Genomic DNA, 11,359 nt, shown 5'->3' on the forward strand with positions numbered 1-11,359 from the left:
TTCCAAATTCTCCGTATATTCATCACACACGATACTACCCAGTTGGCACTATGTACTGGGTAGCTCACATACGTTATAATCCATAAGTACGTACAAAGTACATACACATTGTCGGATCATGAGTGCATAATGATCAATTAACAATCAAGTATGTCCAATCTAGATGAAATGGATGTTCATACATTTTCAAATCGATAATGCATCTATTCACTTTATACTTGTCGTCTTCACAACCATTACATTTTCCCACCCTTCCACCCTCCATTACACGAAATTAACATCCGCACACCACTCCTCTCATCCACCTAGCCAGACAACCACTCATGTAGTTATCAACCTCCTCATAAGGCATGGTCAAGGTATCTGACTGAGATCCACCCGGAAGGACAAAAACTTTAGCAGTAGTGTCTTTGTGGGCGGTTGGCTCATTTATCTAATCGTAGACCCCTATAATCGAGTTTCCTATGCCTTACTGGACTGTCGAGGTAGGGAACTGGTCGGCATTCTTCTTAGCCCATGCCTTGAAGTCTATCTTATGAGCAGCTGTGTTAAGGGCCCCAGATAAGGCATACTGAGTTGCGATGCCCTCGATACGGTGGGTCGAGTTAATGTTCTTGACCAAGACGATCTGATAGCAAGTAGCAGTTCCCTGTCGAGAAGCGATGGTAGAAGCGGCAAGGAAGTATTCCCAGATCTGATGTGTTTCGTTAGTAGTCTGATCCACAAATCTCATTAAATCATATGTGAGGACTTACGCGGAACCACCGCTTTCCGTACTTGGCCACGACTTTCTCTCGGTTGGCCAACCAGTTTCTATACCAGCGCCATAGAGTTGCTGAATAATGCACACCGATCGTATCCACACCCTTAACTTCAAATCCGGCACCCTCGAGTCCACTGACGAAAAAGTCCAGCGGAGTCGATGCGTCAGCGCCAGGGAAGACATATTTGTTCATGAAAAGACCCCAGATAAGATCCTCGTACTGCCACGGCTTTCGAAGACCGGCGATCTGTAGGAAGAATATACCATCGTCATCGAGCATATCGTAGACCTGCTTCAAGAAAGTGCCATACTTACGCACACCGACGTGCTCAGCCATCTCGAGACAGGTGATCTTTTTATATCCACCCTCCGGTACGGGAATATCACGGTAATCCATGCAGAGAATCTTGCTTTGCTCTTCGGGGATATTGACATTGCGTAGAGCCTTGTTGCCCCAGGCAGTCTGGTTGCGACCAAGAGTGATACCAGTGACGCGGGCGCCGTAGTTAACACTGGCAAATCGTGCTAGAGTGCCCCAGCCGCAGCCAATGTCGAGCATCTTTTCGCCTTCCTGTAGATCAATCTTTTCGCAAACAATCGCGAGCTTGTTGTCCTGAAGCTGTTCTAGACTCTCCTCCGTGTTGATGTCTGAAATGACGCCAGAAGTGTAGATCATGCGGGGACCCAAGAACCAGCCGTAGAAATCATCACCACGGTCGTAGTGGTCACGGACTTGTTCCTCATCTTCATCATGTTAGTCAAGCAATTCACCACAATAATTATCGGCTTATATAATATCTTACCCTGGCTTCGCGAGTGCATGATAACCTCGGGCATCATGCCGAAGAGAAAGTATTTGCAAAGGCCCCAAGTGAAACGGAAGCTGGCCCAGTCGTGCCTGTACTCCAAAACTTCAAGGCAATCACCATTGAAGTCGACGTCTCCGTCGAAGTACATCTCATAAAAGGTTTCCATGGGAATCTTGTTTCTTCCGTGATACTTGGTCTTGTCAGATTGCCTCTTGAAAGTAAGGTAGTGCTCGACCGGTCTTCCGGGATATTTGGCCTTCTCGTTCTTTCGGGGGCTTATAGCGGAGACAGTAAGCCAGAAACCAGCCAAGATGGGAATACTCGTGAACAGCGCGAAGAATATCGTGGTCTTCAAACCGCCGCCGACTTTCCATGAGAGGTAAAGCGGGACACCGCCCATTAGGGAGAAGAGAAGGACATTGGAGAAGGTTTCGCCTCCAGCGGCATCCGCGGGGAGAGGGGCATTCTTGATAGAAGGGTACTAGAAAGGAAGTGTTAGCTGTAAAGTCTTTTTAGAAGCAAATTAAATCGAAGCTGGGTAGAGCAGAGAAGAGCAGAGCAGAGGAATCGAATGGTAGACGAAGGCGGTGGCTCAACTTACCGAAGTAGTTCGTACACCGCACTCCTCAAACTTCTCGAATGTGGGAGTCGGAGCTTTAGGAGTTTCGATGAATTCGAACTCGGACTCGCTCCCGTTAACACTATGAGGCTTCGACATAGTGAAGTTTCTTGCAAAGCTCTGATAAAACAGACTTTGCAGCAAACTTCTCTTTGTCTCGTGAAAGATAGTGTTAGGAGAAGAATTTGTGGGAAAAAGGACGAAGATAGTTGATTCGTCTTGCCCTCGAGGGGGTTAAGTTCCTTTAGGTAAGTTTCCAAAAGTTTCCCACTTTCACAGACCGCCGCTCTTCTGCTTCTCCAAATTCGATAATCCCTCCAAACTTTCTTTCAATTGGCTTCTATGAGTGGCTGGGACCCTTAAGCTAGGGGGTTAGAATGTGCCGTTCCGTCGTAATCACGGTGGGTCTAAAGCTAAACCCCCACCTCACTAGCGTTCAGGCACCTACAAATACCTACAATTCGGCACGTGTTAACATCCCGAGGGAGACGAATAGGAGTAAACCCTTCACTTGATTATGGATATGGGACATACGTAGTATACGTGCTTAGTATTGTAGAGAGAATCATATACGGAGTCCGCGGAGGACGAGAAGTTTAGTTGATTTTTTGGTGGTATTTTTTGTTTTCCCTTTTTTAAAAAAGGAAACATTAATAATGACATCTCAAAGCATCTCGGAAAATCTCAGAGCATCTCAGATACAGTACCAAGTCAAAGATCCATGTCTTCTAACTGTCTATATCGACGCAAAGACCCCAGAAACGGGTGATAAATTGTTAATATAACCCACCTCATATATACCTAATGCCTTGGCAAGAAGACCATCCTAATCAACGAGATCTGTCAACAAAATTTGAAATGATGAAGCTATATGACTAAAGTCCAAGGGGACAATATTGTTATTATTATAACCAAGTTCCCTCCAATGATTACCCCGAGATATGAGCTTCGATGTTTGTTGCTCTAGAGACTACTAGGGAGGTAGATAGGTAGGTAGCTTATTAAAATGACAGATAGGTCCTAGCTACCTGTACACATGCACACTACCCAGGTAAGTACATGTGGAGAGATATAGTGGAATACCGCTGCACAATACCGACCTCAACTGTTGATAGGTATGGAATTTCGTTGGCGGTATGGACATAGGCGTTGGGAGCGACGCCGATACTACTTTTCGCTGAAACAACTACTTCAAGCGAGATTTCAGCCGTAACAGAGCGCAGAAGCGCAAAGGCCGCCCACATAGAAGATATCTCGCAAGATTATCGAAGACGAACAACATCGTTTTAGGCGTAGTGCGGCTTGGGCTAAACTGGTAGTTAGCTATCCTTAACGCCTCACTTGGGAAATATGGATTTAGACAAGATTAACGTGTCACAAACTGTTAATGACTCCTTCGTTTAAATAAGTCTAATGACCGAAGGTTAGCATCAATTCTGACACCAGATACTAAAGGCATTGCATTGATAATAGCTACAATCCATATTCTCCAGCAAGGTAACTTACATGCGAATGGCCACGCAGGCAAGAACTCCTGAGAGGGCTTTATCCTGACACATTCCACCTCGAGCCCTAGAGCCGTAAACCATGCTGCTCTACTTGATTTCATTCAGTGTGGCTCGAATTGAGCAAACACATAGAACTCGGGAGGTTGTGGATTCTAAATTGCGCAATGACTCGCCCCAAAATGGCCAACATAGCTTGTTGTAGCAAGACGGCAACGAGATGGCGCATATAGCTATCAAAGTTGATCGAACACAAATCAAGATATTAACGCCTGGGGCCTCGGTCGGAATACCTGTGACTGGTCCGGTCTCGGTCGTGACGACTAGAACTGGTATTATAATCGCGATCTTGTCGTTCGCGCTCACGCTCGGACTTGTAGCTGTTACCGTGACGCGATTCGCGGTCTCGTCTTTCCTTTTCCTTGTCCCTCCTATACTCATCTAGACGGGGCTTTCGTTCACGATGCCCATGTTTCTGAGCTAGTTCCCCCTTCCTGATTTCTTCGTCAACCTTCGCGCCAAGACCTAACAAATTAGGTCGTTTCTTGACTTCCTTGGGCTTGTTGCCGCGCTGTTCGCCATTCCAACCCATGCCGCGAAGCATAGCAATTCCAAATTCCCCTTCAGGTATCTGACCATACTCTTCGACAGTCGACACTTCTGCCGCCTCCTCCATTCGGCGACGGTATACATCGATCTCGGAAGGGGCTTCGGGAGTATTATGTGCTTCGATGATAAGGTCTTTGGCAGACTTTCGCTTTTTCCCGAGAAGAGCATCCATGGCATCGTTATCGTCGCTCTGCGAAATATTGAGGCCCGCATCTCGAGAGGTTTTCTGCGATTCAGATGACGCAGATTTCTCCCGTTTCAAATGACTGTCGTCAAATTGTTCGGCATCGCTAGATATTGGCTTCTTCGCCGTATTATTCAGACCCCACTTAATCTGACTGTCTTGGTCGGCTGGCACTGTCTCTTTGAGGTCGCTAGATCGCGCTTCCTTCACCCCCCGGGGCTGGGTCCGAGCTTTTAACTCCTTCTTCCAGTCGCGATCTTGATGACCAGAGATAACATAGGGCACGATGCCGCGCCTAGACTTATCTGTTCCTACCCTCTGTCTCTTAGCCTCGGAATTATCTGAATCAGACGATTCTCCGCCAAAAGTCGTTATAGCCTCATGTCTAGCACCGGCTTCTTCGCCACTTTCCGAATCAGAATGTGAATCAAAATTCTGGTTGTGTGGTTGGGCCCGGTGGCGTTTACCTAATGCCGAAGATGGTTGCGCGCGAGTCTGTCTTTTTGATCCGTTGGTCGGCTTGGACGAGGACGAGGACGAGGCGCCAAATTTTATCGCTATTCGTTGAGCTGGGTTAGACATCTTCGCAGTTAATAAACTGGAAACCCTAGCTACCGAAAACAGAGCCGTTTAATGTCGATGTTCTGAGATTAGGCAGCAGTAAAGATTCGATGAACTACTAGGTGGTATAGCTTAAGGCTCCGGAATAGAAGTTCTATTTACCAGAAGGCAAGAGCAATCTGTTTGGAGATGTGGCTGTGCATCCATAAATAGTGGGACGATGGGGCTTGATAAGGTTCACAATGATGCCGGGATGCTAGGTTCTTTAGAACGTTAAAACTTTAGGAAGTCATCAAATTCAAACAGCTTTGGAACGATAAGAACTTTCCAACGTCCTACTAAATCTTCCAGCCATGTTATGATTTTAATGCATACCTACTACTACCTACATGTATCTCTTGCCCAAGTATGAATACGTGCAGATAGGATCAATCCAACTCCTCTTCCAATCAAAAAGCTGACTGGAAGGAGGGGCAAATAGGTACCTACGACTTTTGCGTGGATTACATAATGTTGGTACACCGTAGACAGCGCTCGGCGTTGTCCCTTGGTCCTTAGTAGTGGAAGCTGGAACCCGGCTGGCAATCGCCCAGGCCACCTAAGACGTACAGTACCTAGGCACCTACACTAGAAGTTTTAGGTAGTAACTACTCATAACTGTACTGTGCGTTCGTCCCTACCAAGCCTGTCAGGCACCCTTATTCACTACCTGTATACCCTGTATAGTGGTAGACGTCGTCCCTAAGGGAAAGATTAAAAAATTAATACGCCTTCCCATTCACGAAGACGACGAGGAAATTCAATTAGTGCACCACAACGCCATCGATTCCATCATTAATAAACACTAATTTCATCCCGAATAACCTCATTAAGACTAGAGAGACATCCGTTTTTACGTAAAACGGATGTCGCGGTGGTCGATGCTATGACTGAGGTCGTACCCGGCGACCGCACCAAGCTTCTGCAGTCAAAGCGAGCAGAATGCAGGTGAGTAATTATATCGATGAAATAGAGCTAATTGATCCGACTCTGACGATATAAATATTTTTAGTGCGATCGCACGGTCAAGGAAGAGGAAGTTATGTGTTTTGTATGCCGTCGCTACAAGTACGGATGGCCTCCCTCAACGAAGCTTCGCCGACCCAGACGCGCCGCCGGCTAACCCTGCCGAATCGCATTTTCTTGAAGGGTCCGATATATTACAGTATGTTTATAATTACCCTTACAAAATATTAGGGAGCATCAAGTCGCGTTGATCGCGTTGTAGAATGTTCTTGGGAATTCACGACTGGAAGGTTTTTTTTAATTTGCTAATATTCAATTTAGAGGAAGGAAACTGAACGAGTTGAATATTCCTGCACGTCCACGAATTCGATCAGAATACCTCCAGCTTCCTAGATTAGGAGAAGACCTCGGTTCAACAGAGAACACTCATCCACCTACTATCAATAAAAAGAAAGATAACACTTCCATCTCACGACCACCCGTATCATTGCCGCCGCCTTCCGTACCGTCACGACAAGGAATTACCGATGACAAGGCCGATACCCTTTCTATAGTCTCGCAGACTACCCATCCAGGTTCTGAACGTATCTCGAAGTCGCCCCAAGCATCATGGCATCCTGCTCAGCTTGCAAATCAAGCTACCCGGACGGATACACCAGCCGTACTTGCCATGGTGAATGACCAATCCCAGCAATCTCAATCTACAACCACCGCCAACCAGACGAATTTACCTGCAGGTGATCAGCCTAATGGAACATCCAAGTATCCAGTGAGCCTATCCTCAGCACCGTCCAGTTCATCTCAGACGCAGGCTAGTCAACCTTTCACCAACGAACAACAACGACAGCCAAGCCAAGTTGATGAGACCGAAAATGCGGCGCGAAAAGATCTACGCGAAGGGGAGCCCATGGAACTTGACGTAACACCGGTCAAGCCCGCGGGGGTTATTTCTGGGATGCAACCAATCCCTCTACCAGATACAAGCCGTACTATTGATGGTGTCTCATCATTATCTACTAATACCGTGGACACGTTAGCCACCCCCAATGTGATAACTACTAAGAGCTCGAATGGCGAGGTGGTGCCATTTGCGGCCAGCAGCGAGACTAATTCGATGGGAATGAAAGACATGGCGTCGATAAGACAAAGTTCGCAGAATGGAACGCTTTCTGGACCAGTCGTGGCTGGAACATCCGAAAGCATTCCAGTGGATAAGGTCAGAATGCAATCGATATCGCAACCAACGAATAATGCAGTAAAGGCGCCAATTAATGGCAGTAGGGAAACCAATGCCAAAGTAGATACGCCGACTCACCCACCAAAGACATCCACATCTCCAGTATGCGTTTCCACGCCCGAAAATACTGTAACAGCAGACGCTCAACAGCGTCCGAGTAATATCCCTACTAGCCTGCAACAGATTCCACAGATCCCACTGATTCCACTGATTCCACAGCTTCCACAGCTTCCGCTGCCTGCTAACGATAACCTCCGTGGTCCTGTGATGCCACATGTAAGGAGCGATCAACAACAGGTTAATTCCGATTTCCAGAGAAGAATTCCCAACCTCAACGGCGATGTTGTTCAAAGTTCTACTAAGAGCGAAACCGTGCAGAAGGAAAGTTCGGTGGCTTCTGTGGCGTCTGTGGCGTCCACTGATCCTTCTCGAGCCATACCTGAAACTCCCACAGAAGTAAAAGAATCTCGGGAAACACAGATTACCCAGGATATCCGCCGCTCGCCAATACAAATTCGATCAGATCGTAGGCGAACGAGTAGTCCTACAGGAGTCGCTCGTCAGAAGCCAGTGTCTGAGATTCTCAGTGAACCACCAAAATTATTGGGTGATGCCGAATCTAGCCGTACCACCTCAGTAGTTCCAAGCTCACGATTCTCGAAGAAGCGTTCAAAGAGCCAGAAGGCCAAACTTAAGGGGAAGGGCAACCGGTCCATGGTCGTCTTCGGTAAGCAGTCAAAGGGCGCTATGGATTCGGGCAAAGCTCTAGTCCAGAGCCGTTCGGGGGCTGGCCAGATGGCTAGCGATGATTATTTCACTCCTCTATTCGTGCAGGCTTTTACTTCGAACTCGAAGTGGATGAGACCTCTGGATCAGATCTTGCACCAGGCCCACAAAACGTTGTCCACTCCGGATTCATATACGCATATCTTTGATAACCAAGCTTGTAAAGTCCTTAAGAGAGTTTATCACTTGCAGCATCACAACAAGTGGTCTCTGCGCCAACCAAAGCGTTGTCCGGAGCCCACGCGCCAACCTTGTCATTGGGATGTTTTGCTCAAGGAGATGAAATGGATGAGGACCGATTTCCGCGAAGAACGAAAATGGAAGATGGCAGCTGCTCAAAATCTTGCTTACGCCTGTGCCGAATGGGTTTCTTCTTCGATAGACGACCGCAAGGCCATGCAGGTGAATGCTGTAATTCCTCCGCTCGTCTCGGTGGATCCCAGAGATACCACGGCCCCCTTTAATCACGTACAGGATCCAGAGAATCAGCCTACACCAGATCTTATTCCATCGGCCGAATCAGATTCGCCCATGGAGCCGGACGATGAGCCTCATGAGGGCATCATTGATACCATAGCTCCTTCAGCCATTTTTGCTTTAGAGAGCGATGATGTAGTCTTCTCACTTCATCAATCAGCCAGTGCGGATCGTCTCCTCGAACAGCTACCAATGTACGGTTCACCTCTAGAGGTGCCCAAGTTTGATATTACTGCGCCAGAATACGACCCCGATGCTACTTGGAGGCGGTCTGCGTTGCCACTAAGCAGGTTTGTGGAAGGTCAAATGGAACTCACGCCAACAGAGCCTCCGAAAAAGCGAAGCCGGTATCATTACGCGCAGGAGGATGATGAGGATGATGAAGTAGTTTTCGATCAGTTCAGCGGTAGCCAACCTCGACTGGAACCACTTAATGCCGACGTAGCGCTATTCCGGCCAGAAAACAAGAGCTTCAGGGATAGGCTGCACGCCGGCCATCAATTCCGTCCACCTAACGAACATACAATGCCTTTCCAGTCATTTTACGAGTCTCGTAGTCCTTCCCAGTGGATACAGTCAGAGGATGACGAACTCAAAGGTCTTGTTCGCGAGTTTTCATATAATTGGTCTCTGATATCTAGCATACTCACCTCCAAATCCATGTTCAGCTCCGGGGCTGAGAGGCGAACACCATGGGAATGTTTTGAACGATGGGTCATGCTCGAGGGCCTCCCTCATGATATGCAGAAGACTCAATACTTCAAGTTGTGGCAAGGCAGGATTGAGGCGTCCCAGCAAGTTATCCGACAGCATCAGCAGCAGCAGCAGGCGCAGCAGGCACAACAGCAGCAACAGGCTGGCCCTAACGGTCCAGTCACGCCTGCGCCTAAACGCCGATATAATGTTCCACTGAAGGTCGAACGACGGCGCAACCAAAAGCACCTAACGATGATCGATGCCATGAGAAAACTTGCGAAGAAACGAGAGACGACTTTACAAAAGCAACAACATAATGCCTCACTTGCAGCTATGAGAAAAACGAATGAGACGCCTCAGCCAAGAGCACCAACGAAAACGCCGAGAGAGTATAGTATCATGCGATTCGAACGTGATCAAGCTATGGCCGAAAGACTAGCTGAAAGGATGGCCCAGCAGCAGCGCCACGAGGCTCAGCGCAGGGTATGAAGTTCCTCCTTCTCCCATCATTAAGTAAAGAATACTAATCATTGCAATTAGGCTGCTATACAAAGAGCACAGCAGGGACAAGTTGCTCAAATGGCAGCTGCCCAGAATGCGAACCAGCTCTCGCAGAACAATCCCCAGATGGCAGCCTCTCATCCTCATGCGGCCATGGCTCGCGTTAATGCTCCCAGTCAAATCTCGATGAACGCCCAAGGACGTCCACGGATGTCAATGCATACCCCGAATGGCACCGGGACTACTAATCACATGAGTGGTGGACTTGTTCCTCCTATGCAAATGAATGGTGCCTCTCAAGTGCAAATGCCGTCTGTAAATGGCCAACCGCGAATGGCGATGCCTACTACCCAGCCTGACCTTCAACTATTGATGCAAGCACAGCAAATATCGGAGCAACAACGCCGCTCTGTCGAGATACGACGACAGCAGCAGCAGCAGCAGCATCAGCATCAGCATCAACAACAAACACAACAACAATCTCACCCAACATCACAGGGTGGAAGCATGCCTTTACAAAGCTCGCCGCCTGCCATGAGAGCCGCTGCTATGAGTGGGCTAAACCAGAAGAACTATCTCAACAATGCTCAGGCGCAGGCGATGATGGCTTCATTTAACTCTGCAAACGGGCCGGGAATGTCAACACCTCCGGCTCCAGGCCATCCTATGACATCCCAGGCAGGGTCTCCACGACCGAATACAACAATCCCACAACAAACGCATCAGACATACGTCTCGCAACTTCAAACTATCGAGACTCATATTAGGCAAACACATCCCAACATGACACAGGATGTTGTTCGCGAGATGGCTAGGCAGTTGTTGAACACTCGTCACAACGGTCATAACCTTGCGCAATCGGCGATGAACGCCGCCGCTGGGGGGTCCGGACATGCCGCGGCCGCTAACGGACCACATCAGTACGCCCAGCTCCTACGAGCCCAGCAACAGCAGCAGGCTGCGGCCGCAGCTGCAGCGCAGGCTCAACAAGCACAAGCCCAACAGGGAACTCAACAACACCAGCGCAACTCTAGCGGAAGTGCAACGCCTACGCCATCGCTGCCGAAATAAGGCCCTGCCAACATAGATCATGCCAAAGGAACTACAGGACTAGGTGGCTCGTTAAATCATTCCTGCCTGTTTGATATAAAAGTCTCTCGTAAAGATTCCTTGACAGATTACAAGTTTATAAGGGGGCTCTCGCACGTGGAGGTCGGCAAATTCTCTCTTTTGAGAATATGCTTTCTATTGGCATAAGACAAGACCTACTTGACCCCGATAGTCCGCATTTACCACCGGCTCATGGGGAAGAAGGCTTCTAACCGATGTCAGAACTATCTTATGGCTCGTCACCCACATCGCATGTGGAAATTACATCTGTCGCAACACTAACAAAGCTGTAAGGCTAGCCTAGAAAATGGGGCCATAATCATCCTCGATTGAGGTCGACGAGTCTAGACTCGTGTCTTGTAGATATGTGCTGTTCCAGGTAGCAACATACTGCTACACAGGCAGCTTTCACGTATGAAAAATAATATATTTAAAGAAGGCAAATATTTGGATGCGACTGTTTTATGTGAAAGTGCCATGGATGATGATCTCTTTTT

At 48.1% G+C, this 11,359-nt stretch overlaps 3 protein-coding genes across 3 annotated transcripts; 1 reads left to right on the plus strand and 2 right to left on the minus strand.

Moving 5' to 3' along the window:
• Positions 1–116: 116 nt before the first annotated feature.
• GGS22DRAFT_80483 (S-adenosyl-L-methionine-dependent methyltransferase) lies at positions 117–2,535 on the minus strand. The gene is made up of 4 exons (XM_047968145.1): positions 2,174–2,535; positions 1,567–2,053; positions 756–1,507; positions 117–694 (listed from the first exon to the last, which is right to left on the minus strand). The coding sequence occupies exons 1-4, from the start codon at positions 2,288–2,290 to the stop codon at positions 470–472; spliced, it is 1,581 nt and encodes a 526-aa protein (XP_047814645.1). The 5' UTR covers positions 2,291–2,535; the 3' UTR covers positions 117–469.
• Positions 2,536–3,646: 1,111 nt separating this feature from the next.
• On the minus strand, positions 3,647–5,357 carry GGS22DRAFT_80495 (DExH-box splicing factor binding site-domain-containing protein). The gene has a single exon (XM_047968146.1). The coding sequence runs from the start codon at positions 5,069–5,071 to the stop codon at positions 3,962–3,964; it is 1,110 nt and encodes a 369-aa protein (XP_047814646.1). The 5' UTR covers positions 5,072–5,357; the 3' UTR covers positions 3,647–3,961.
• Positions 5,358–5,805: 448 nt separating this feature from the next.
• Positions 5,806–11,300, plus strand: GGS22DRAFT_174274 (uncharacterized protein). Its single transcript, XM_047963055.1, has 4 exons — positions 5,806–6,037; positions 6,102–6,254; positions 6,377–9,734; positions 9,792–11,300. Exons 1-4 carry the CDS (start codon positions 5,976–5,978, stop codon positions 10,821–10,823), a joined length of 4,605 nt encoding a protein of 1,534 aa, XP_047814647.1. The 5' UTR covers positions 5,806–5,975; the 3' UTR covers positions 10,824–11,300.
• Positions 11,301–11,359: the final 59 nt, after the last annotated feature.

This window comes from Annulohypoxylon maeteangense, assembly GCF_022496945.1.
Source record: "Annulohypoxylon maeteangense strain CBS 123835 unplaced genomic scaffold GGS22scaffold_23, whole genome shotgun sequence".
Lineage (NCBI taxonomy): Eukaryota > Fungi > Ascomycota > Sordariomycetes > Xylariales > Hypoxylaceae > Annulohypoxylon > Annulohypoxylon maeteangense.

Excerpts from the sequence above, each read along its gene's own strand:
- GGS22DRAFT_80495 (XM_047968146.1), bottom strand. The coding sequence starts at position 5,071 with ATGTCTAACCCAGCTCAACGAATAGCGATAAAATTTGGCGCCTCGTCC.
- GGS22DRAFT_80483 (XM_047968145.1), bottom strand. The coding sequence starts at position 2,290 with ATGTCGAAGCCTCATAGTGTTAACGGGAGCGAGTCCGAGTTCGAATTC. Across the intron at positions 2,054-2,173 it reads GCGGTGTACGAACTACTTCG|TACCCTTCTATCAAGAATGC; the intron begins GTAAGTTGAGCC and ends CTTCCTTTCTAG. Across the intron at positions 695-755 it reads ACGGAAAGCGGTGGTTCCGC|ATCTGGGAATACTTCCTTGC; the intron begins GTAAGTCCTCAC and ends GAAACACATCAG.
- GGS22DRAFT_174274 (XM_047963055.1), top strand. The coding sequence starts at position 5,976 with ATGACTGAGGTCGTACCCGGCGACCGCACCAAGCTTCTGCAGTCAAAG. Across the intron at positions 6,038-6,101 it reads TCAAAGCGAGCAGAATGCAG|TGCGATCGCACGGTCAAGGA; the intron begins GTGAGTAATTAT and ends AAATATTTTTAG. Across the intron at positions 9,735-9,791 it reads GCCACGAGGCTCAGCGCAGG|GCTGCTATACAAAGAGCACA; the intron begins GTATGAAGTTCC and ends CATTGCAATTAG.